The sequence below is a fragment of the Oncorhynchus gorbuscha genome, linkage group LG18 (assembly GCF_021184085.1).
Source record: "Oncorhynchus gorbuscha isolate QuinsamMale2020 ecotype Even-year linkage group LG18, OgorEven_v1.0, whole genome shotgun sequence".
NCBI lineage: Eukaryota > Metazoa > Chordata > Actinopteri > Salmoniformes > Salmonidae > Oncorhynchus > Oncorhynchus gorbuscha.
Genome location: NC_060190.1, coordinates 60,433,045 through 60,458,226, shown reverse-complemented (window position 1 = coordinate 60,458,226; position 25,182 = coordinate 60,433,045). Strand labels below are relative to the sequence as shown.

The 25,182-nt window shown below is 42.1% G+C and overlaps 2 protein-coding genes across 3 annotated transcripts in view; both read right to left on the bottom strand.

Annotated features, from left to right (window-relative positions):
- Positions 1–2,901, bottom strand: part of LOC124002653 (protein NDRG3-like) — a 58,885-nt gene extending 55,984 nt beyond the window's left edge. The window contains exon 1 of one of the 2 annotated variants that reach the window (XM_046310240.1): positions 2,690–2,901. The gene's annotated coding sequence lies outside the window, so the exon portion shown is untranslated. The remainder of the gene's footprint in view (positions 1–2,689) is intronic. The other variant, XM_046310241.1, reaches the window with a different exon arrangement.
- Positions 2,902–3,398: 497 nt separating this feature from the next.
- LOC124003138 (PHD finger protein 20-like) lies at positions 3,399–23,400 on the bottom strand. Its single transcript, XM_046311204.1, is given in 19 exon segments — positions 3,399–5,796; positions 6,464–6,650; positions 6,810–7,281; positions 7,372–7,567; positions 8,245–8,344; positions 8,594–8,775; positions 11,496–11,651; positions 12,813–12,911; positions 13,406–13,624; positions 13,723–13,828; positions 13,830–13,993; positions 14,094–14,144; positions 14,413–15,028; positions 19,678–19,754; positions 19,849–19,933; positions 20,109–20,280; positions 20,502–20,602; positions 22,080–22,224; positions 23,215–23,400. Coding segments are annotated over 18 exon segments (3,168 nt in total). The 5' UTR covers positions 22,122–22,224; positions 23,215–23,400; the 3' UTR covers positions 3,399–5,653.
- Between the last annotated feature and the right edge of the window lie 1,782 nt (positions 23,401–25,182).

Sequence of the window (25,182 nt, the reverse complement as noted above, 5' to 3'; positions counted from 1 at the left end):
GAGCTGTGTGTCCCAGGCAGCAGTGAAGGACAGCACAGGGTATACAGAGGTGTGGATGTGTGTCCCAGGCTGCAGTGAAGGACAGCACAGGGTATCCAGAGGTGTGTGTGTGTGTCTCAGGCAGCAGTGAAGGACAGCACAGGGTATCCAGAGGTGTGTGTGTGTCCCAGGCAGCAGTGAAGGACAGCACAGGGTATCCAGAGGTGTGTGTGTGTCTCAGGCAGCAGTAAAGGACAGCACAGGGTATCCAGAGGTGTGTGTGTGTGTGTGTCTCAGGCAGCAGTGAAGGACAGCATAGGGTATCCAGAGGTGTGTGTGTGTGTGTCAGGCAGCAGTGAAGGACAACACATGGTATCCAGAGGTGAGTGTGTGTCTCAGGCAGCAGTGAAGGACAGCACAGGGTATCCAGGTGTGTGTGTGTACCCAGGCAGCAGTGAAGGACAGCACAGGGTATCCAGAGGTCCAGCTTGGAACCACTCCATCTTCCTGGATCAACAAGCCGGCCACCTGCACTCATTCTCTCCCTTTTCTCTCTCTCCCTCCCTCCCTCCCTCCCTCACCACCTGCTGCTGCTGATGCTGATAAAGAACAGAAAGAGACAGCTCCCAAAGGTCTGATCCAAGAGATTAGCATTACCGACAAATGTGAGGAAAGGATACCACAGGAGCTTCATATGACCATGAGGAGACTGTACAGGGGCTTAGAGAGGTTTACAATGTCCAGCACACACTATACACACCAATCACCTCAGTATTGTGTGTTAGGAGATAGGCCTACCTAGTCTATTAGTGTTATTACAATGTAACAAGACTGACCATATAAGTATAGCATAGCCCCGGGTTGTGAAAATGAGATATATAGGTACTGCCACAGGACAGGAACTTGTGCATCAGCTCTTTCCTCTGATAGTTCCACTTAGCAGATAACCTGCTGCGCAAAGCAGGTACCACTACGGACTGCTGGGACTTGCAAAGCTTGAATTACATCCACACTGTTCGACTACAGAAACTAGAGACACATCACTGCTTTGCTTGAGGGGAAATAGGTGAATTTGTGCATGTGTCAAACAAACACAACACATTTAGATAAGGGTATATAGATACAGTAGCACATAGCTATACTGACCAGAGAGTGAGAAAACAACTACAATCAGTGAAGTTGTCTGATACTCTAGGCCAGGGGCTTCACTACTAGACAACTCACTATCAGAAATGTCAACAGCCTGAGAGTAAGACATGGGTGTGTTCCCGGAGGTGGTGAAAACGTCAGACGTTGAAGAAGCATGACTCCTCTCGTTGCCATGGTTTACAGGGCTTTGTTTTGCCCTCTAGCCATGACAGACGGACGGACGGACGGACGGACGGACGGACGGACTGAGGTGAAAGATTGAACCTAACAGACTGGCTGACAGCCAGCACAGCTTAATTAAGTATTTAATCTCCCCTGTGGCCAGTATTCCCTGACATTCATCTTTCTAACTCCGTTAAAAGTCTCACGTCTCTCAATCACCAAACTCCTCACTTATGGGAATGGGGTCGTCAGGAATCTCCTTTGTGTGTGTGTATACCTGTGGTGTTTACCTGTACAACATGGTCTCAGGTGTAGTATAAGTAGGAGAAATGTCCAATACATTGGTCTCCTTCTAAACAACTTCTCAGCATGGACAATGGCTAATCAACAACTTGTGAACACTCCAACCAGTTAGGCATGACTTTTTACAATGATAATTAACCATAATGGACTGCAGTTCCCTCCCAATTGAATAGAAGGCTATTATGATAACACTGTCCAAAGTATACTTTTGGTCAATCTTTCAGTCACATAGTAAAGTCTCCTAAGATCATAATAAACTCACAAAAAGCATGTAGTGGTATTTGAATGGGAGCACTGTTGTGAATGACAACTGGAAACTATGTCACTGTTTGTTGTGTAAACTCTGCCCTGCTTTGGTAATGATATGGCATTGTTGAGATCATTCAATAAGGGAGGACTCCCTCCCAAAAACTAAATTCAAACACCTGCGTTGAGGTCACAAATGAATCCAATGACCTACACCCGAGTGACCTTCACCAGGTAGGTGACTGCTGACAATGTCATGTAGTGCCAGAAGAATTATAAGTAATATCTCCACGCCACCAGTTGCCAACTACAGCATGGACTTGCCAAGTCATGTCTGTTTCATTCAGCACTAACATACTTTCATTTATTGAGCACGAAGCAAGCAACCATATAATTCCGTAAACTATGCATGCTTTGTAACGTGGATATTATAATGAAAGGTTCCAGACACGAGGGTCGAACAGGCACCAAGTTGTAGATCGAGGATGGTGAAACAGTAACAAATATTCAGCAACATACAGTAACCTCAACCGTTCGATGTTGAATTTGAGACATTATAGATATGGGCCAATGATACGGTATTAAGTAACAAACCTGTGACTCGTGAAAAATAAGTTACTCATTCAACAGGAAATATCCTAAAAATGGGAATCGCGGATGGATACATTTGTGATGTTTGATTTAGACTACTCATAGAAATGACCTAGGCCTACAATGGAACTGCCTGGAAAATGGATATGGAATATCATAGCAAAATTAAACCGCGAGCTGGTGGGTTATCGACACTAATGGCCACATCTGCATTTGGCCCAACAGCCTATTAGAAAATGCTGTCTCGATCGACACTTACCGTTTGGGTTGAAGACTTATCCGTTTGATCCGCGTCAAATCCTCCGGGATAGATTTATGTTTAAATACCGGTGTTTAAACCGCACCTTCTCTTTGCCTAATTCCTTTCCTATTCCAACTAGTATTACTATTTTGATGTCACTCTTTCAAGGCGGAACTACACATTGCGTCCTAGACATTAGGGAGGACAAGAGAAACGAACGAAGCAGCCAATACGAGGCGGCAGTACAAATTAAATTCGAACGCCCCCAAGAGGTTAACTGAAAAGATGTCCAAATACTGTGTACATACAGTACACCATTTTTTTCTTATTTTCTTTTAGATGGGGGGCCATCATTCCCATCAATGTGTTGACCCATTTCTCGGAGATTATGCGCTTAGAATTCACATGGAGTTTCTATTTTCAATCCTCAACTGATTGTATAAGCATACAAACAGGATGTGCTGCTGCAACATGTTACAAACTTCTCTTGATCTAAATCGCCAGCTTGTTTTCTTGTTGTATTTCCAGACCAGCTGTTTAAATGTAGGGCTCAGTAGGACTGTTTACTGAAAGTGCTCATGCCATGGAGACAACCGACAAATTATTATTATATATTGGGGGGGGGGTGCTGCTGAATTGTGTAGTAAAATGTGTGGCCAAGAGAGCACAATTGATATGTTCAAAACCACGTGCTTCTTAATCCCCAGACAGATCAACAGTATTCATATCAATGGGAGGGATAGTAGTTTATTTATGTACCAGCATCTGTTGCACTTCTTTCAACATCTCGTTTGGTTCTTAACCTGGCTGACACGAGTAGGGTAAGGTTATTTTTGGAGGACTGTTTAAAAATAACTAAATCAATACAAATTCAACCCAAGAAAATAACATTCAGATGAATTTACACAAAATATTACAAATAAACAGTACAGGTGAAAGAATACAAGAGAAATGTATAGGTCCGTCACAAGTCTTTCACTGAGAACAGAGCACATAATGCTGAGGTCATAGCAGACATCTCCACAATTATTTGCAGCAAGCCAAAGGTCAAAGGCTACAGTGAAGCAAAGTTGAAGGTGGATTTTCTACCCAACTCGATGGGCAGGTGTTTCATTGCATCAACCAATGGTGTTGTGATAAGTCATCGACTGTGGATTCAGGCACCTGATTGCGAGATCATTTGATGTGGCTAACTAAAAATGTTAAATACCCATCTATACATGCTTTCAAAGATCTGGCATACAGCTGCAATGTAGTCGGGCAGGAATTCAACCAAAGACATCGAGACAAGAGTGAATAGGATAGAGGATATCCACAAGAAAACAATGAGAATGGAAAGAAACCAAACATTTCAACGAATATATATATATATTCTTTCAATCCAGAAATGTGAGATACTGTCCCTCCAGTGTCTATAATACAGACACTAACTGTATAAGCTGTAGCAATATAATTCACTGCGTAAAATCAGAAAGACAGTACTTATCTACCTACAGTGCCATTATATAAGAATATATAGTTTGTATTTTCACTCCCTACTTAAAATCTTATGAAGTAGGCCTGTGACAATACCGGTATCGCAAAACATTTCCCATGGCAAAAATGAAAACAAAACTGACTAAACTTGTTGATCCTTTAAAAACCTGCTTCATGTAAAATAGTGTGCTATAGCTTGAAATATAAATAAAATGTGACTCGATGACAACAGAATGATGTTTATTTCTAACATTATGGCTGTTTTCCTAAGTAAGTTAAATCCACAGTGTTATGTTTCCTTGCCACGGCACTAAATGAGTATTGAAATACTGGTATCGTCCCAGCCCTAATTATTACGGCTATGCTCCGTAAAACAGTCCACATGTTCAACAAACATAAGCTTAACAATTATGCAATGGGAGATAATCAAATACTAAGTACTTTACAGAAAGGAAAAAAGTTTGCTGAACATGGCTCCAAGGAAAGAGTTCAGTCAGTTACTGAAAGTTGTCATTATGAAGATTAAAAGTGTGCCTATCAGAAGTTCAGGTGAAGTCTTTGAATACACATTGCAGCGCAACAATTTGGTAAGTACTTGACAGCAAGCTTCAAACTGAACCTCAGACCAAGGCATTAATATGATGCAGGTTTGCACCAACAAACCCATACTACCATAAACTGTCCCTGTTGGTTCTCTTATATTTACTCCATTCATTACTATCTGTATCTTTGACTATGATACAGTGTTTTCCCTGTACAGACTTGAGGCCTTAAAGAGGAAGACCAACTGACATCCTCAAGCATTCAACCCCATGCCGTGAGATGCGCCCACCAGTCTACAGCATAATGAAAATAAGTGCATTTGCATTAAATTATCTGGTAAATTCTCAGTCCAACCCCCCCAATGCCATAGATAGACCAGTTAGTGCTGCTCTCAACTGCAATGAGGGAGTTCAATTAAGTGCACCGGGCTATGGCCTGTGATGGGTAAAAGCCGTGAGGGAGGAGCGCCCTTCCCAAATTGAACAGTAATCTTCTCCACTCGGTCATGTTGTCAACAAGGCAGCCTCCCACTGGGCACAGATGCCAAATCAACGTCTATTCCACATTGGTTCAACGTCATTTCATTGAAATGACATGGAAACATTGAATCAACCAGTGTGTGCCCAGCGGTGCATCATTCCGAAACATATTTTATGGAAAAGAATAATGTGTTTTAATTGGGAAGGCAGATAAAGCCTTCTCAAAAGCAATCACTTTTGCATGTGAAAACAGAACCCTACTCATTACTCTACATGCTTAACCTACGTCACTTTAGTTTTGAGCAGACTTTGTGGACGGCCAAAACGGAGCACCTGGCTCACGTCCGGGAGGCAGCCTAGTTCCAAAACGAATGCAAACAATGCTGACATGGTTCACACAGGGCTGGCCCGGGGCATTAATCAAATCCCCTCATTGTCTCTCAGAGTGCTGTGAACATGGATGTCACACTGCTCACTTGCGCCCTCATGTGGAGCAGCACAGAGCGATCTGCTGCACCTTGGCCAGCTCTGTAAGCAGCAGCTTCATGCGGTGTTTGAGTTGAGGCAGCCGGGCCAGGGGCTCTGGGGGCTCCAGCTCTCCTGTGTAGTCCAGCCAGCTCTCCAACACTGAAGAGGAGAGACGGAACATTGTCAATCACTGATGTTTAGTTCACAATACATAGCTGAGAGATTATTATTATGAGTATCTCCGACTACCTCAACTAACCAGTGCCCCCCGCACGTTTATTCTGTACCAGCACACCCCAGTATATATTGTTCTTTTTTACTGCTCCTCTTTAACTACTTGTTACTTTTCTCATCTGTATTTTTTTTTGTCGGTTAGAGCCTCGTCGGGAAGCATTTCACTACAAGGTTTGTTGTACCTGTTGTACTAGGCGCATGCGACTAATACAATTTGATTATTAGGGCAGCAGGTAGCCTAGCAGTTAAGAGCATTGGGCCAGTAATCGAAAGGTTGCGGATTTGAATACCCGAGCTGACAAGGTGAAAAATCTGTCGATGTGCCTGCCCTTAAGCAAGGCACCTAACACAAATGTGTTCCAGGGGTGCCTTACTATGGCTTACCCTGTAAAACAACATTTCACTGCACCCACGTGGCAATAAGAAATAGGTTAATTGATTGTAGCTACAATTGTGATGGACAAGAAAGTTACTGTCTTTATTTGACTTGTTTTGCATGAAACGCTTATTCACTGTACATATATGATAATTGTGGCATTAAAATGCTTTCCTTGCTAATAAACAGAAAACAGAGGGGCTGTTGTCGTCTCACCATCCAGCTCCCTCTCGATGAAGTCCATCCTGTGTGTGACCTCGTCCTGGACAGCATCTATGTGATCCAGCAGGTTGATCTGCCACTGGTGCTGCTGGCCACTGCCGTCCACGTCCCCTCCCCCACCGCAGCCAACACCCTCCTCTCGCTTCACCTCGGCCTGGCCCCACCGACCAACATCTGAACCCTGGACATATGGAAAAGAGGATTCAGTCGTAAAGTTGACTTTTTAGAGTATCTACCACTCTATAGTGTATGCGGGATGTATGGATGGATAGATGGTACAATATAGACAGACGGGTAGAGATGTTGAAGGAAAATGTCTGAAGGCTGAAACAGAACTGACCTTGGTGTGAGTGTTCAGATGTGTCGGGGCTTTGGGCCTGGCTGTCTCCAGCATGCCTCCATAGCGCTGCTCTCTCTCCAGCAGGTCCTCAGTGCTTCTTAGGCTGTCCTCCAGCTCAGATCCCCTCCGTGTGGTCTCCACCACCAGCCTCTGCTCCACTGCAGGGTAGTATGCCCGCGGCTTCTGGTAGCAATGCTCACTCATTATGTACGAGTCCTGGAACGACTGATAGGGCGAGGAGGAAGACGAGGAGGAGGAAGAGGAGGCTCGGCTAAGCTTCTCCATGGCGGCTGACATCAGAGCTTCTGCGCCACCACGGGCGAGACTCTTGTGGTCCTTCTCGGAACCCTCGTCTGTTAGCGCAGGAGAGGGTGCTGCGTCGGTGCCCGTCCCCGAGCCACCTCTCCTCCAGGGCCTCTCTGCTCGCTTCCAGGGCTGGCACCACAACTGCAGGTCTGGGTGGGTCTGGGTCCTACAGGGGAACACAAGGGCAATCAGACTCCAAACATTTTGTAAGGATAGATATTGATTCATCTGAGTTTTTCCAGTCAACACTACTTACTGTAGGACGCTCATTTTGAGCTGGAGGCCATTGAGCACCTCCACCACACGCTGTACGTCTCCTAGTAGCTGGTGTGTTGCTGCAATCTTCTTGGCATTCTGGTGGGAGTAGTTCTCATCCAGGAAGGACAGACCATACATGTGACCACTGCTCAGCCAATCACGGTCATACCGGTAGCGCAGGCTTTGCCTCTGACCTGGAACAGAGGTCACGTGATATTATAAGTGTGATGGGAAAATGTAAGGTGAAAAGTTCATATTAGAGTGATTAACAATGTTTAGCATATTTATATATTTTCCCCTTTCTGTAACACACACGATTTCTAGTGTTCTATTTGTGACAGTGGTGTAGGATGGTGGTCACTAGACTTGATACCGAACATTACAAAATGTCCTCATATCTGTTGATAGCGATTGAAGTCAGAGCTACTGAAGATACGACAGAGGACACGGATTATTATTCTATTGATGACAGAAAACAATGATTCTGTAGCAGCTGGCAGTCATTGCCTTTTGTTCGACTTCCTACACACCTCTCGAGCTGGTGTTTAGAAAATATTTGGTGCCGCCTGATTAGAGTAAAAAGGTCCTCTATCCAGAAGGCTAGTTAGACATGGTCTCTGCTTCTGGGCTGGAGGTGTCTCCCTGTTGCAATTTGTAATAAACCGGATTGATTTTTGATTGAACTTACCAAGGACTGCTCTCCTTTATGTTCACCTGGAAATTCTTATTACAATAAGACACAGCCCCAAAAACCAGTTAAATGTGCTGGCTTGTCTTGTGTTAACCTCTCCTTTCCCTTCCCCAAGTAACCCCATAGAGAAACCTGAGATGGAGTTTCTATTTAGCCAAGTTGTGTGTTGCTGGCTCTCACCTGGTGGGTCTCTGCAGACGTAGCAGGCGTATTTCTCTGGGACGTTCTCCTCCAGGAGGCCCATGCAGGTGCCATGCTGCCAGCACAGACACTCCTCACACTGGAGAGACAAGGCCAGGGAGCAACACTATCAAACTGCGTTTTCCTCCCTGCAGCTAACTGTTGGCCTGAGCTTGTTTTTAGAGAAACCAAGTTGGGATCGACCTTGAGTTTGGTGCGGTTTGACAAATGTGATTGATTTAAATGATTGTGAGACTAGTGGATTGCCACCAACTATTTATTTCAGACTCAATGATATGTATTGGAGGCAAATCAGGGCTAGAGTCAGGTAAACCCCCAAGCAGCTCACCTGTATCATGAAGTCGTTTTCCTCTTCTGCCTCACAGACGCAACGCACAACCTCCTGACTGCCTGTCTCCAAGGCAACAGAGCCCAGACTTAGGGGAGTTGTTGCATTGTCCAGCTCCGCCCCCAGCTCGTCATCACTCCACTCACAACTGTCAGTGGACCAATCACTGATGCTATCCTCATCTAGAGGAGAAATCAAGGGATGGAAAGGGTTAACTAATAAAGACAACCCTGGTCAGTGACCCTAGTCTCCTTTAGTAGCAATGTAACATCGAGATTTCCTCCATGAGCTGGTTTCAGTATATTTGCCAATGTGAGTCCTCAGGAGATAATGTCATCTGGATGTAACTGATATGTTTGATCAAGAGATTATTGCAACACAAGCAGAGGGGGCTTCCATGGTAGAAATATAGGAGGAAACTATAGCTCATTTTATCTACAGCATTGTAACATACTAGAGGTCGACCGATTAATTGGAATGGCCGATTAGGACCGATATCAAGTTCTCATTAAATCGGAAATAGTTTTTTTTGGACACCTTTATATAGCCTTTATTTAACTAGGCAAGTCAGAATGACAGATTTTTACCTTGTCTGCTCGGGGATTCAATCTTGCAACCTTACAGTTAACTAGTCCAACGCTCTAACCACCTGATTACATTGCACTCCACGAGGAGACTGTTACGCGAATGCAGTAAGAAGCCAAGGTAAGTTGCTAGCTAGCATTAAACTTATCTTATAAAAATCAATCATAATCACTAGTTAACTACACATGGTTGATGATATTACTAGTTTATCTAGCGTGTCCTGCGTTGCATATAATCGATGCGGTGCGTATTCGCGAAAAAGGACCGTCTTGCTCCAATGTGTACCTAACCATAAACATCAATGCCTTACTTAAAATCAATACACAAGTATATATTTTTAAACCTGCATATTTAGTTAATATAGCCTGCTAACCTGGCTCGTTGCGAACTCTTTGAAGACTATTTCTTCCTAACAATAATAGCCAACTTCGCCAAACGCGGGATGATTTAACAAAAGCGCATTTGCGAAAAAAGCACAATCGTTGCACGACTATACCTAACCATAAACACCAATGCTTTTCTTAAAATCAATACACAGAAATATATATTTTTAAACCTGCATATTTTGCTAAAAGAAATCCAGGTTAGCAGGCAATATTAACCATGTGAAATTGTGTCACCTCGTGTATATGCAACAGTTTGGGCCACCTACTTTTCCAGAATTGTATGTAATTATGACATAACATTGAAGGTTGTGCAATGTAACAGGAAAATTTAGACTAATGGATGCCACCCGATAGATAAAATATGCAACTGTTCCGTATTTCACTGAAAGAATAAACGTCTTGTTTTCGAGATGATAGTTTCTGGGTTCAACCATATTAATGACCTACGGCTCGTATTTCTCTGTGTTATTATGTTATAACTAAGTCTATGATTTGATAGAGAAGTCTGACTGAGCAGTGGTAGGCAGCAGCAGGCTCGTAAGCATTCATTCAAACAGCACTTTTGTGCGTTTTGCCAGCAGCTCCTCGCTGAGCTTCAACCATTGTGCTGTTTTTGACTTCAAGTCTATCAACTCCCGAGATTAGGCTGTGTAACCAATGTGAAATGGCTAGCTAGTTAGCGTGGTGCGCGCTAATAGCGTTCCAAATGTCACTCGCTCTGAGACTTTGAGTGGTTGTTCCCCTTGCTCTGCATGAAAAACGCTGCTTCGAGGGTGGCTGTTGTCGTTGTGTTCCAGGTTCGAGCCCAGGTAGGAGCGAGGAGAGTGACGGAAGCTAGACGGTTACACTGGCAATACTAAAGTGCCTATAAGAACATCCCATAGTCAAAAAAGTACATGAAATACAAATCGTATAGAGCGAAATTGTCCTATAATTCCTATAATAACTACAAACTAAAACTTCTTACCTGGGAATATTGAAGAATCCTTAAAAGGAACCACCAGCTTTCATATGTTCTCATGTTCTGAGCAAGGAACTTAAATGTTAGCTTTCTTACATGGCACATATTGCACGTTTACTTCTCCAACAATTTGTTTTTGCATTATTTAAACCAAATTGAACATATTTCATTTTATTTGAGGATAAATTGATTTTATTTATGTATTATATTAAATGAAAATAAGTGTTCATTCAGTATTGTTGTAATTCACATTATTATAAATAAAATAAACATTTTTATATAACTACGATAAAAATATATATATATATATATATATGTAACAGAATAACTTTACGTCCCCTCACCCATACCCGGGCGCAAACCAGGGACCCTCTGCACACGTCGACATCAGTCACCCTCGAAGCATCGTTACCCATCGCTCTACAAAAGCCGCGGCTCTTGGCAGAGCAAGGGGAACTACCACTTCAAGGTCTCAGAGCAAGTGACGTAACCGATTGAAACACTATTTAGCGCGCACCGCTAACTAAGCTAGCCATTTCACATCCGTTACATATATATATATATATATTTAAATCTGCCCGATTAATTGGTATCGGCCTTTTTTGAGTCCTCCAATAATCGGTATCGGCGTTGAAAAATCATAATCGATCGACCTCTTTAACATACAGGATATCCCTTATGCATAGCACTGAGTCGAACATATAACAAACTGATGAGAATAAAGCAAGCCATAGCAGCAAAGAAAATGCCCCAGATTCAATCAATAAACTATGGAATCAGTCCTCAACTGTAACAACAGGTCTACTTTGTTTGAAAGTGTGGAAAATTATTAGCAAGATCAGTTTGATACGGAATGGAAAATATACACGGGTAGACGGTTTGAACAAATGGCTTATGGACTGAAACCAGGCAAAGAATAATGGCAAAGGGTAGAGAGTGACGCAACACTCAGACACACAATAATACCCACCATCCACGTGCATCTGCTCTGACTGGTTGTATCCGGGCCTGAAGTGGTAGGACTCAGGCTTGTGATTGTGTGAGAGGGGGAATTTGAGTGGCAAATTCAATTTGGACTGAAGAGCGAATATTGAGATGTCAATATTCTCCTCACTACCTGTGCACTCTGTTAATAAAGGGGAGGGGGAAGCAGACGCAGAACAAAATGTCAACTTTGGAAATGCTGATGAGGACAAACAAGAACTAATCTTTTTTTTTGGGGGAGGGGGTCAAACAGACAATATGAAACCAAACTGTGTTTCCAGCTGAATATACTATTATGGGTGTGAGAATATGTCATTACAACAAAGACAACAAACAGTAAACTTGTGTCCACAAAACCCATTTACATGAGTGTTTCTGAGAGCTGAACTGGCCAAAACAGTCCAAATAAAGTCTAATTGTGTGTGAATGTACACCGTGAATAAACCATCCTCTTAATACTGTATGTGTGTTATAACAAGTCTCATCCACAGATCCAGAGTGAATTTAAACTAGGTCAATAGACCAATAGTGGTTCAAAAAAGTGGCATCACAGTAGCTTGTGCCTAGCAGTAGAGTTCAAACAGATGAGTCAGATGGTTAATAAAAGCCTGTGTTATTATGAACCAAACACGAGCAAAAGATGTGCAAATCATCAGTCAGAGGAAAAGGGGTAAAAGCACAAGACGGCTGATTCAAACAAAATGATCAGTGGCTATTTGACTGATGAAGTGACGTAGGTCAGTAGTGAAGACACAGCAGTTGTAGTGCTACTCCAACCCCTACCACACTGCTGGTTTGCCTCTGAAGTGAAGCAGGGTTGTCTGGAGACCAGATTCTGCTGGAAGTGGTGTTGGAGGGCCAGTAGGAGGCACTCTTTCTCTAGTCTAAAAAAACATACCAATGCCCCAGGGCAATGATTGGGAACTTTCCCCTGTGTAGGGTGCCATCTTTCAATGGTCACTAAAGATCCCATGCCACTTAGTAAAAGTAGGGGTGTTAACCCTGGTGTCCTGGCTAAATTCCCCAATCTGGCAGTCATACCATACCTAGCTTCCAATTGGCCCATTCATTCCCCTGTAACTATTATCCAAGTCATTGCTATAAATGAGAATGTGTTCAGTCAACTTACCTGCTAAAATAAGGATATACATTTTTTTTAAAGAAATAAAACACCTACCAAGGTGTGAAGGTAATATATCAGGGGTTTTCCCATGGCCTGAATGAAGCGTTGCACATGCAGCGGCGCTAAAGCTATAGGACAGGAGCCCCATGCAGAACAGTCAGACGACTAGGGTCTCCTTACCACACTTGACCTTCTTTTTCTTCTTCTTTTTCTTCAGATTAATACGAAGGAACTCCCTCTGTTTCTTATCCTTCAGCCGATCTCGTTCTTTCACCACTGCTAGAGTGATACGGGGGAACCAAGTGTTAGGAGTGCTCTAGACACTGAAGGCGTGTTCTGCCATTACAAACACTGGAGCATGCACCATTTTACAATAATCCTGTTGTGTCATGTTAAGAGAAAGTGGATTTTCAATCAGAAATCAGCAAAGATAACTACACATTTGCTCATAGCTAATGGCCAATTTAAAGGAAAGAAATCCACTCAAACTATCGTTGAGTATTTTCTTTAATTAGTCCACTGTTGATAAGAGTCCCAAAATGTTTAAGATTTAAGAAGCAAACTGTCACACTTGCCACATCATGATTTTGCATCATATAATGCCTTTCTCATCATGATGTGGCAAGTGACACTTTGCTTATTGAAAGTCAATATCATGGAAACTTTAAATACATTCAAAAAAAAGTTAAATTGGGACTATTAACAGCGGACGAAAAAAATATATAGTCGAGAGGATTTTTCAGAAGCCTTCTCGTTGTCGTTTCACATCTTACACAGACATATGTCCATACCACTGCTCTCAGTAGTCTCCGTCTCCACTGGTCTCTGTCCATTTCTGTCCAGTTGGTTCTCTTTGCTCTTCTCCCTCATTAGAGCCCTCTGCTGCTGGCGCTGGGTGTTGACAGCAGGTGGAGCTGATGTGCGTCTGTTCATTGTCTTGGCCTCACTACGTGGAGATGGGGGAGTTCTAGTAGGACTGTGCACATTGGAGTCTGCCGGGCATGGAAACACAATATTAATATTATGGATAAAACTGATTTCCACTTTGGGTGAATCTATCATGTAGCTAAGTCCCTTTTTTGATACTTACGCATTGAGGCGGAGATGGTGCGTCTCCTCTTAGGACTTTCCAGAGAGGTAGGGGAGGGGTGCTTCTCTGAGGCCCGTGTCTGGGTGCTCCTGGTGGGGCTTAGATCGTCCTTCTAGCTGCTGCTCCTCTCCATGGTAGTATTTCATGTGGTAGTGAAGCAGTTTGGCCTTGCGGAACGACTTGGTGCAGCCTACAGCGCTGCATTTAAATGGGTTGTGGTCCAAGTTGATGGACAGGACTGGGGGAGGCTGGTTTTTGATCACTCTGTACACTGAAAACACAATGGAGACATGTAAGAGGATGGACAAACAGCTAGGAGTGGAGAGATACTCATGTAAACTGATGTAACAGAGTGATGGGTGAGAACTCACATGGCTCTCTGCTAAATCGGTTGGGGTTGTGGAAACCCTGCTTCCTTATCGCTGGAAATAAAGACAGACAATATAAACTGACTGACAACTGTCAATATAAACTGTCACTGACTGACAACATTCAACACACATTAAATCAAATCAATTCTCATAAATATATTTTCAAACCTTTTATAGTATTTTGACGACTTGTGAGAAAAGAAACCTCTAAAATGGACAGAACCTCTAAATAAACGTACAGTGCACTGACAGCTACGTTAATTGGAAATATAAGGAAGCCTTTTGGATCGTGATTTTCTGAAGAGTTGTGTGGTCTTACGTTTCACTGGGAGGGCCAGTGGTGCAGGTTTGGCGCTATCTGGTTGGCTTTCTAACATCTGCTCCACTCGGTCAATGGTGGACATAGCTGAGGGTAATGGGACAGACACTGGCTCGGTCTGTGTTGACATCTGATTGGGTGAATCAGTGGATGGCTTAGTTTCATTAGGTGAGCTCAGGACTGTGTACTCAGTTTTCATTTCCACCTCTTCTTTCTTTATCCCTTCATTTAAATGAGTAGGCTTCTCCTCACTCTGTCCTCTGTCTTCTTCCATTTTTACATCAGTCGGGCCCACAGTGGCTGCCACGTGATCCCCGAGGTTGTTCTGTCCTGCATGTTGCTCTGTATCCTCCTCCTGCTTAACTATGGATGGTGTCTCTTTGGTGACATCCCCCTCACTATCCTTCCTCTTTGTCTTCTCCTCCACCTCCCTCTCATGCCAGTCATCATCATCATTATTGTCACCATCCTCTGTGTCACTGTCCCCCTCCTGGTCAGAGGTACTGCGTCTTGTTCTTTTATTTTTTGGGCCGTATTCCTGAGGCCTCCGCTCTCTGCCATTCTGGGGCTTCTTCACGCCGTTCCTCTCAGTGGACCTAGCCTTTCCTCCTCCTCTCTATTTCCACAAAGAGGAGGGGATGAAAACATTTTGGAAAATTAGGTAAATTACAACCACAGAAACATGATCCTCTGCATGGCAAGCCAACACAATATCAACAGATATACAGCACCAGTCAAAAGTTGTTCAAGGGTTATTTATTTATTTTTCCACATTGCAGAATAATAGTGAAGACATCAAAACATCATAACACACACAGGAACTTCAAACTCTTGGCATTCTCTCAACCAGTTTCATGAGGTAGTCACCTAGAATGCATTTCAATTAACAGGTGCGCCTTGTTTGGGCTGCAATCCTGTTACCGGGATCGATATGACAACAGCCAGTGAAAGTGTAGAGAGCCAAATTCAAACAACAGAAATCTCAATTAAAATTCCTCAAACATGCATGTATCTTATAGCACTTCAAAGGTAATCTTGTTGTTAATCCCACCAAAGTGTCCAATTTCAAATATGCTTTACAGCGAAAGCACCACAAACGATGATGTTAGGTCACCACCAAGTCACAGAAAAATTCAGCCATTTTTCCAGCCAAAGAGAGGAGTCACAAAAAGCACAAAGATATCAAATTAATCACTAACCTTTGATGATATTCATCAGATGACACTCATAGGATTTCATGTTACACAATACATATATGTTGTTCGATAAAGTGCATATGTATATAAAAAAAATCTCGGTATACATTGGCGCGTTACGTTCAGTAGTTCCAAAAACTTAATGCAACCGCTGTGTCAGATTTCAAAAAAACTTAACGGAAAAAGCAAACCATGCAATAATCTGAGTACAGCTTTCAGAAAACAAAGCAGCCACAAAAGATATTCCGCCATATTGGGTAGTCAACATTATTCATAAATAGCATTATACATATTCCCTTACCTTTGATGATCATCAGAATGCACTCCCAGGAATCCCAGTTCCACATTAAATGTTTGATTTAGTTTGATAATGTACATCATTTATGTCCAAAGAGCTACTTTTGTTAGCATGTTTGGTAAACAAATCCAAAGTTATGAAGCGCGTTGCCTAGTTGCAAACGAAATGTCAAAAAGTTCCGTTCCTGTCCGTAGAAACATGTCAAATAATGTATGGAATCTATCTTTAGGATGTTAACATAAAACGTAAATAATGTTCCAACCGGAGAATTCCATTGTCTGCAGAAGTGCGATGGAACTGAGCTCCCTCATGTGAACGCGCATGGTCAGCTCATGGCAGACCTGACTCATTCCTCTCTCATTTAGTCCCACTTCACAATAGAATCCTCAAACAACGTTCTAAAGACGGTTGACAACTATTGGAAGCCTTAGGAAGTGCAACACAACCAATATCCCACTGTGTATTCAATAGGGGCTGTGTTGAAAATCGACCAACCTCAAATTTCCCACTTCCTGTTTGGATTTCTGCTCAGGTTTATGCCTGCCATATGAGTTCTGTTATACTCACAGACATCATTCAAACAGCTTTAGAAACTTCAGAGTGTTTTCCATCCAATACTACTAATAATATGCATATATTAGCAACTGGGACTGAGCAGCAGGCTGTTTACTCTGGGCACCTTTCATCCAAGCTACTCAATACTGCCCCTGCAGCCATAAGAAGTTACAAGTTAATTTGTGGAATTTCTTTCCTTCTTAATGCGTATGAGCCAATCAGTTGTGTTGTGACACGGTAGAGGTGGTAAACAGAAGATAGCCGTATGTGGTAAAAGTCCAAGTACATATTATGGCAAGAACAGCTCAAATATGCAAAGAGAACAGTCCATCATTACTTGAAGACATGGCCAGTCAATGTGGAAAATGTCAAGAACTTTGAAGGTTTCTTCAAGTGCAGTTGCAAAAACCATCAAGCGCTATGATGAAACTAGCGCTTATGAGGACCACCACAGGAAAGAAAGACCCAGAGTTACCTCTGCTGCAGAAGATAAGTTCATTAGAGTTACCAGCCTCAGAAATCAGCAATTAACTGCACTATCATTTGTTTTTAAACAGGGCAATGACCCAAAACTCATCCAGGCTGTGAAAGGGCTATTTGACTAAGAAGGAGAGTGATGGAGTGCTGCATCAGATGACCTCAACCCAATTGAGATGGTTTGTGATGAGTTGGACCACAGTGAAGGACAAGCAGCCAACAAGTGCTCAGCATGTGGGAACTCCTTCAAGACTATTGGAAAAGCATTAGTTTGTTGAGAGAACACAAAGCTGTCATTAAAGCAAAAGGGTAGCTACTAGAGGTCGACCGATTAAATCGGAATGGCCGGTTTCAAGTTTTCATAACAATCGGAAAGTCGGTTAATTAAGAACACATTCTTATTTTCAATGACGGCCTAGGAACGGTGGGTTAACTGCCTTGTTCAGGGGTAGAACGACAGACTTTCACCTTGTCAGCTCTGGGATTCAATCTTGCAACCTTATGGTTAACTAGTCCAACGCTCTAACCACCTGCCTCTCATTGCAATCCACGAGGAGCCTGCCTGTTATGCAAATGCAGTAGAAGCCAAGGTAAGTTGCTAGCTAGCATTAAACTTATCTTATAAAAAACAATCATAATCACTAGTTAACAACACGTGGTTGATGATATTACTAGTTTATCTAGCATGTCCTGCGTTGCATATAATCGATGCAACGCTGGGGGATGATTTAACAAAAGCGCATTAGTGAAAAAAGCACAATCGTTGCACAACTGTACCCAACCATAAACACCAATGCCTTTCTTAAAATCAATACACAGAAGTATATATTTTTAAACCTGCATATTTAGCTAAAAGAAATCCAGGTTAGCAGGCAATATTAACCAGGTGAAATTGTGTCACTTCTCTTGTGTTCATTGCATGCAGAATCAGGGTATATGCAACAGTTTGGGAAGCCTGGCTCATTGCGAACTAATTTGTCAGAATTTGACATAATTATGACAGAACATTGAAGGTTGTACAATGTAACAAGAATATTTAGACTTAGGGATGCTACCTGTTAGATAAAATACCGAATGGTTCTGTATTTCAAACGTTTTGTTTTCGAAATGATAGTTTCCGGATTCGACCATATTAATGAAAGGCTCGTAGGCTCATATTTCTGTGTGTTATTATGTTATAATTAAGTCTGATTTGATATTTGATAGAGCACTCTGACTGAGCGATGGTAGGCAGCAGCAGGCTCGTAAGCATTAATTCAAACAGCACTTTTGTGCGTTTTGCCAGCAGCTCTTCGCAAGCACAGCGCTGTTTATGACTTCAAGCCTATCAGCCTAATGGCTGGTGTAACCGATGTGAAATGGATAACTAGTTAGCGGGGTGCACGCTAATAGTGTTTCAAACGTCACTCGCTCTGAGACTTGGAGTAGTTATTCCCCTTGCTCTGCAAGCGCCGCGGCTTTTGTGGAGCGATGGGCAGCGCTGCTTCGAGGGTGGCTGTTGTGGATGTGTTCCTGGTTCGAGCCCAGGTAGGGGCGAGGAGAGGGACGGAAGTTATACTGTTACACTGGCAATACTAAAGTGCCTATAAGAACATCCAATAGTCAATACAAATGGTATAGAGATAAATAGTCCTATAAATACTATATTAACTACAACTTAAAACCTCTTTCCTTGGAATATTGAAGTCTCATGTTAAAAGGAACCACCAGCTTTCATATGTTCTAATGTTCTGAGCGAGGATCTCAAACGTTAGCTTTTTTACATGGCACATATTGCACTTTACTTCTCCAACACTGTTTTTACATTATTTAAACCAAATTGAACATGTTTCATTACTTATTTGAGGCTAAATGCATTTTTATTGATGTATTATATTAAGTTAAAAGTGTTCATTCAGTATTGTTGTAATTGTCATTATTACAAATAAATGACATTTAAATATAATATTTATATATATATCTCAATTCACCATATTTGTTTCTGATTTACCGCTAAATCCCATAAAATATACTGTTTGAATAAAAAAATAATACTTAAATTGACATGCTAAAAGTAGATTATATATATAATTGAATCAATGCAATATAAATGGAGGGCTGTTTTTTTTCTCTCTCGATTTTTATTTTATTTTAATGTTATTTTTTTAGTTGTGTCGTCAGTTTATATTAAAATTCGTGTTTAGATGCATGTCTCTAAACAGCTATACTTATATCTACCTTCGGGAGCCAAAGTTGTGTTTTTTATCAAAGAGTCATTCAATTCATGTAATTTTAAAATAGTATCTTAGTTCTGGACTTACACATCTAGTTTTTCTGGATCTATGTCAAGTAATGCAAGGGGAAAAAAATGGCACAGCACCCATTTTGGGAGGGGGTGTGGATGACCACACACTATAGCAGTCATATAACTTTTTTTTTTTTTTTTTTTTAATTGGCCGATTAATTGGTATCTGCTTTTTTTGGTCCTCCAATAATCGGTCGACCTCTAGTAGCTACTTTGAAGAATCTAAAATATATTTTAATTTGTTTAATTAACACTTTGGTTACTACATGATTCCATGTGTTATTTCATAGTTTAGATGTCTTCACTATTATTCTACAATGTAGAAAATAGTAAAAATAAAGAAAAACCCTTGAATGAGTAGGTGTTCCAAACTTTTGACTGGTAGTGTATGCCCTTTGAACAGGTAAAAACTACTATTGACAGTCCCTGGTGAGAGAAGGAAACAAAGAGCTCACCTCTCTTACAAAAGGTTTCACGTGGATCCCCTTTACAGTCTGGACGACGCCATCATAAAACTTCACGGTGTAAGATGCTGAGGGCAAATGGAGGTCAGATGGATCAGGTTAATGCTGAACAGAATCCATAAATCTCTTCAATATGTATACGAGTACTTCCAAACCACTCACCATCTTTATTCACTGCCAAGACCTTGGCAGGGTAGAAGCGGCAATCAGACCAACTGGCGAGGACCTTGTCATTCACATGAAATCCCTGGACAGACAGATGAAATGAAGTGACACTGTCAAACATGGATCCAGTATCAGCCTGAGCAAATGAAATCAAATAGAAGTAGGCGGAGCAAGCAGAAGGCCAGGTACAGCTAAGTAGAGCAACCAGTAGGGATATAATAGGGAGAATAAGTAAGTAAATATAGTACATCTCTTACAGGGATAGGACAGTCGTCCAGCAGTCCCTGTCGTCTCAGCTGGATCCTCTCTACAGGTCTCAGGTAGGGGCTGGTCCAGTCAAACCACTCATCATAGCGGTGGCTCCACTGACGGTAGTGGATCAGGACCTTCTCGTCATCATAGTCAATCTTCTCTATGTTGGCCGGATACCTAGGAGCAGGGCGTATACGAGGGGTGATTGAGATGGGAGCAAAGGAACTCAGCTGAAGTCAAGAGATCATTGGTGTATAGGTAATAAGAAAGGCTAGGATAACAGAGAATAGCAGACAGTGAGAGAAAGAGACTGAAAAGGAGCTGAGAAAAGAGAGATTGCAGGTAGAGAAAGACAATTTACTGACAAAGAGTGAGAGAGGAACTGACGCATGACTCACCAGTTTTTGAGGGCGTCTCTGGCCTCCAGCGTTGCTCCCACCTCAAAGGTTATTCCTCTTCTGTTAGGGGGTGTCTTGCTCATTGTGTCCACATCCACCTCCTGCTGAGAGGCAAAGTTCTACCTGGTTAAACACCAGAAAACTCATAATTCCAGTACCTAAATTTCCAATGGTGAGGTTCCTACACAAGGTCACACAAAAAATAACAAGAGTTGCTAGAGACTGGCTTTAGAGCGAACTAGCAAAAACACACACACACATACATACATATATATGTATGCGAGTGGTCAACAGCGGTAGTCAAACCCAGGACCCTTGGCATTATAAGCACCATGCTCTACCAACTGAGCCACTCAGGACAACACCAGGGGATTCCACCAGGCATGGGGGTTGTGGGCACGGCTTAAATCAGTCCAGAGTTGTCAGCAGAGAGAAAAATGTGCCGTTTTCCAATTTCCTGCAATTCTATACTTTTTGCCATGGCTATTTGTGTTCTTGTGATCGAACATTATCAGTAATCCTATCAGTAATATCAGTAATCCTGCCGTGCAAAAAACACTTGACTGTCTAGATTATATTTTGGTGACTTCTAGTTCTCAACAATGATATTATAAAATATATATATCTTCGTTTGTTTCATCCAAAGATAAGTGGACATTGTAGTCTACGGTACTCAGTGAGAAAGAAAAACGTTCAGGCATTAGAGCATGCATAAAGTAGTCATTATCATAAGCACTACAAACTCTTTATTAGCAAAGTCATACTACATAAAGTGTGATGTAAAATTCCCTTACATCTGGTGCCCTTCCAAAGATGGCATAACCATTGACACCCTTCATATAGCTTGATATTCAGTTTGCATGATTTCTGAAGCATATTCCTTAAAGGGTTTTATGAACCCTTTACGATATCAAATATATATGATCCATCATTTATCATACTCCAATGTTTATCCAAAAAACACTTATCAAAGAAACCCCTATATGCCTCCTGCCTACCTCAGATCTCAACCTATGGCCACCTGCTTGCTTCACAAAGGATGCTACCTAAATTGAGGTGAATAGAAACCGGTCCTCCAGGGCAAACCAGCACACAAACCTTCCTCTTTGAAGCTTTTGCAAGCAACCCTTATGAAAGACCATCGATTTGTACATGAATACTGTCTAATCCACGTATTGAGCATCTTTCTGCAGCCAATAGCCTAATAAATGAGGTCAAGAGCCAGAAAGCTTTCGAAGACGTGGGTATCACGCTATGAAATTCCGACAGTCTATCCTGTATCCCTATGTTTTTGTTCAATCGGGGTGATCAAAGTATAACGATTCATCATCATTTTGGTAATTTACTAAAATGTTCATTTTGATTGTGAAATTTGCTCAAATAAAATATGCATTGCTACTCAAACGGTCCATCCATTGTCTGGTCCATTGCTTAGCGTTACATTGTTGTCTCGGGCCCTGGATACATTGTATCCTCTCTATCCCAGTCAAACACAATCACCTTAAAATCACCGGGAAACACACCATTCTAAACATATCTATGCAATACATTAGCCTACTTTGGGGAGGCCAAACTCACCGCAAAACTCACCTTCGGGGAGAGACTTTGAGCATATTCCATATCAATGCAACCTAGCTAGTAGCCGGATATCTTCACGCTACTTGGCAAACCACGTGTTCTGGTCAGGCGAACATTCCACGTATTGAGACAATAGCAATGGTCTCTGAAATTAGATTAAGCTAGTTATGCAGATAGGCCAGTTGAATAACACGAACCTACCGTAGGTAGGTTCAATAAACACACCTATTCTGACAAAACACTTGTGAATGAATAGGGCATTATTATTTGTTGGACTGACGGTGTCGCTCAAGACGCACGGAAGCAACCACAATCAAATGGAAGCAAATGGCGCGCAATACACATCTGTTGTTTAATATACTACGCCTGATAAAGGGTGAAAATAACCTTCAATTTGGACCCTCAACTAAAGGCCCACTAATAGTCCATGGCTTTCAATGTACTATGTAACCTGAGAACAGAAGCCTGGCACAAAAAATATCGAAATATAGCCTAATCCTGTCCTACTATGCCATGTTTTTTATCCCATTTTTTTTTTGGGGGGGGGGGGGGGGCCGTCTGCGCGTTCTGCGTTTAAGCAATCACCTAGCATCCACTCAAAAGTGAGGCTCAAATAAAATGCGTAGGGTTTTACACAATTCACGACTGCAAAACTCGCTTTGTTGACGATAGTTTCTGAAAGCTTATTGTCAGATATTCTGTAAGGAGTGGGAGTGTTCATTATATTACACTGTTGTTTGTCAGTAATTTCAACAAAGCTAATTGGTTAAAGGGTCTGATAGGGGCGGGCTTTAGAAATCTTACAGGCCATTCAGATTGTCATTCTTAAGGGAATCGCGGGGCCTCTGTAGGCCACACTTTTCTTACGGTACTAAATACTGCATGGAAATATAGCATTTTTTACTTCCCTGAAGCTGCCGAACCCTCCAGAAAAACAATTACAAGTCAACCTTACTCCAAACAGTATAAACTGTATAAGATATCCATAAGGCAAAATACGTCTACATTAAATATTTTAAAGTTATTTGTTTAGAACTCAGGAAGCACAAGCAGCATTCACAATCTTTTGTGTTATTGATGCATAAAACCTTTGTCTATTATGTCGCTAAGACTAAAATGTTGCATCAAATGTTACCTTGATTTCAGAGTGTTCTTCCCGATGGTGATGTGCAATGAGCGATAAAATATTTTCATGTGGTGCCTCCACGTCTGATTCCAGTGCACGCAGTTAAATTTTCTTCCCGATGCACTCGAGTCGCACTACCGGCGAATGGCACGCAACTACGCATGTGCCATTATTAAAAGGACCTTCTGTTCTCGCATCACAGGGGTGCATGGCAGAGGCTACTTGTGCCAGAGCCATATATACATAAATAATAGGCCAACTTCAATAATTTTAAATGTTGTTCTAATTCTAGACATTTAGTTTAAAACTATTGATTCTATATTCCCCATGGAATGTTAATAAGGAGCTAACATGGCTGCCATATTCAAGTGTCATGTAAATGCATCATAATGCAGAAACCGCATTCGCCCAACCCTACATATATACACGACATGGTAAAAAGTATGTGGACACCCATTCAAATGAGTGGATTCAGCTATTTCAGCCACACTTGTTGCTGACAGGTGTATAAAATCGAGCACACAGCCATACAATCTCCATAGACAAACATTGATAGTAGAATGGCCTGTACTGAAGTGATTTTCAACGTGGCAACGTCATAGGATGCCACCGTTCCAACAAGTAGGTTGTCAAATGTTTGCCCTGCTCGAGCTGCCCAGTCAACTGTAAACGCTGTCATTGTGAAGTGGAAAAATCTGGGAGCAACAACAGCTCAGCCGCGAAGTGGTAGGCCACACAAGCTCACAGAACGGGACAGGTGAGTGCTGAAGCGCCTAGCGCTTAAAAATCGTCTTTCCTTGATTGCCTCTGGAAGCGATGTAAGCACAATAACTGTTCATTGGGAGCTTCATGACATGGGTTTCCATGGCCGAGCAGCCCCACACAAGCCTAATATCACCATGTATAATGCCAAGTGTCGGCTGGAGCGTCGACTGAAGCTCGCCGCCATTGGACTCTAGAGCAGTGGAAACGCGTTCTCTGGAGTTATGAATCACGCTTCACCATCTGGCAGTCCGAAGGACGAATCTGAGTTTGGCGGATGCCAGGAGAACACTCCCTCCCCCAATGGATAGTGTCAGTTGTAAAGTTTGATCGAGGACGAATAATGGTCGGTGGCTGTTTTTCATGGTTCGGGCTAGGCCCCTTAGTTCCAGTGAAGGGAAATCATTAACGCTACAGCATACAATGACATTGTCGACAATTCTGTGCTTCCAACTTTGTGTCAACAGTTTGGGGAAGGCCCATATTAAAGGCCATGATTTTTGAATGAGAGGTTCAATGAGCATGTGTCCACATACTTTTGGCCATGTAGTGTTGATACTGTATACAGTTGCAGCCCAATATATTGGCACCCTTGCATTTTTCTTAAATAATTCTCTATTCCTTCTAAAATAAATTGAAATTGAAAACACATTTGTTCTCCACACATTATGGGATTTTCAACATTGCAGAACCAATTACATTTTTGTGAACTGTGTTAGTACTTGGTTGCACAAGTTTTGGCCAAGATAACTGCCAACAAATGCTAATTTTAGTTGTACCTTTCTACTGGTAATTCAGCTCATCCTTCAGCAGCAAACTGTTCTAATTCTTCAACGTTTTAGGGGTTCCCTCCAACTGCTGTTTTCCGGTCTCACCATAGGTTATGGATGTGTTTCAGATCTGGACTCTTCACTGGCCACTTCAGAGCAGTCCAGTGTTTCTTCTAGGACCATTCCTGGGTGTTTTCTTTATGTGTTTTTTGGGCAATCAAATCAAATCAAATCAAATTGATTTATATAGCCCTTCGTACATCAGCTGATATCTCAAAGTGCTGTACAGAAACCCAGCCTAAAACCCCAAACAGCAAGCGATGCAGGTGTAGAAGCACGGTGGCTAGGAAAAACTCCCTAGAAAGGCCAAAACCTAGGAAGAAACCTAGAGAGGAACCAGGCTGTGTGGAGTGGCCAGTCCTCTTCTGGCTGTGCCGGGTGGAGA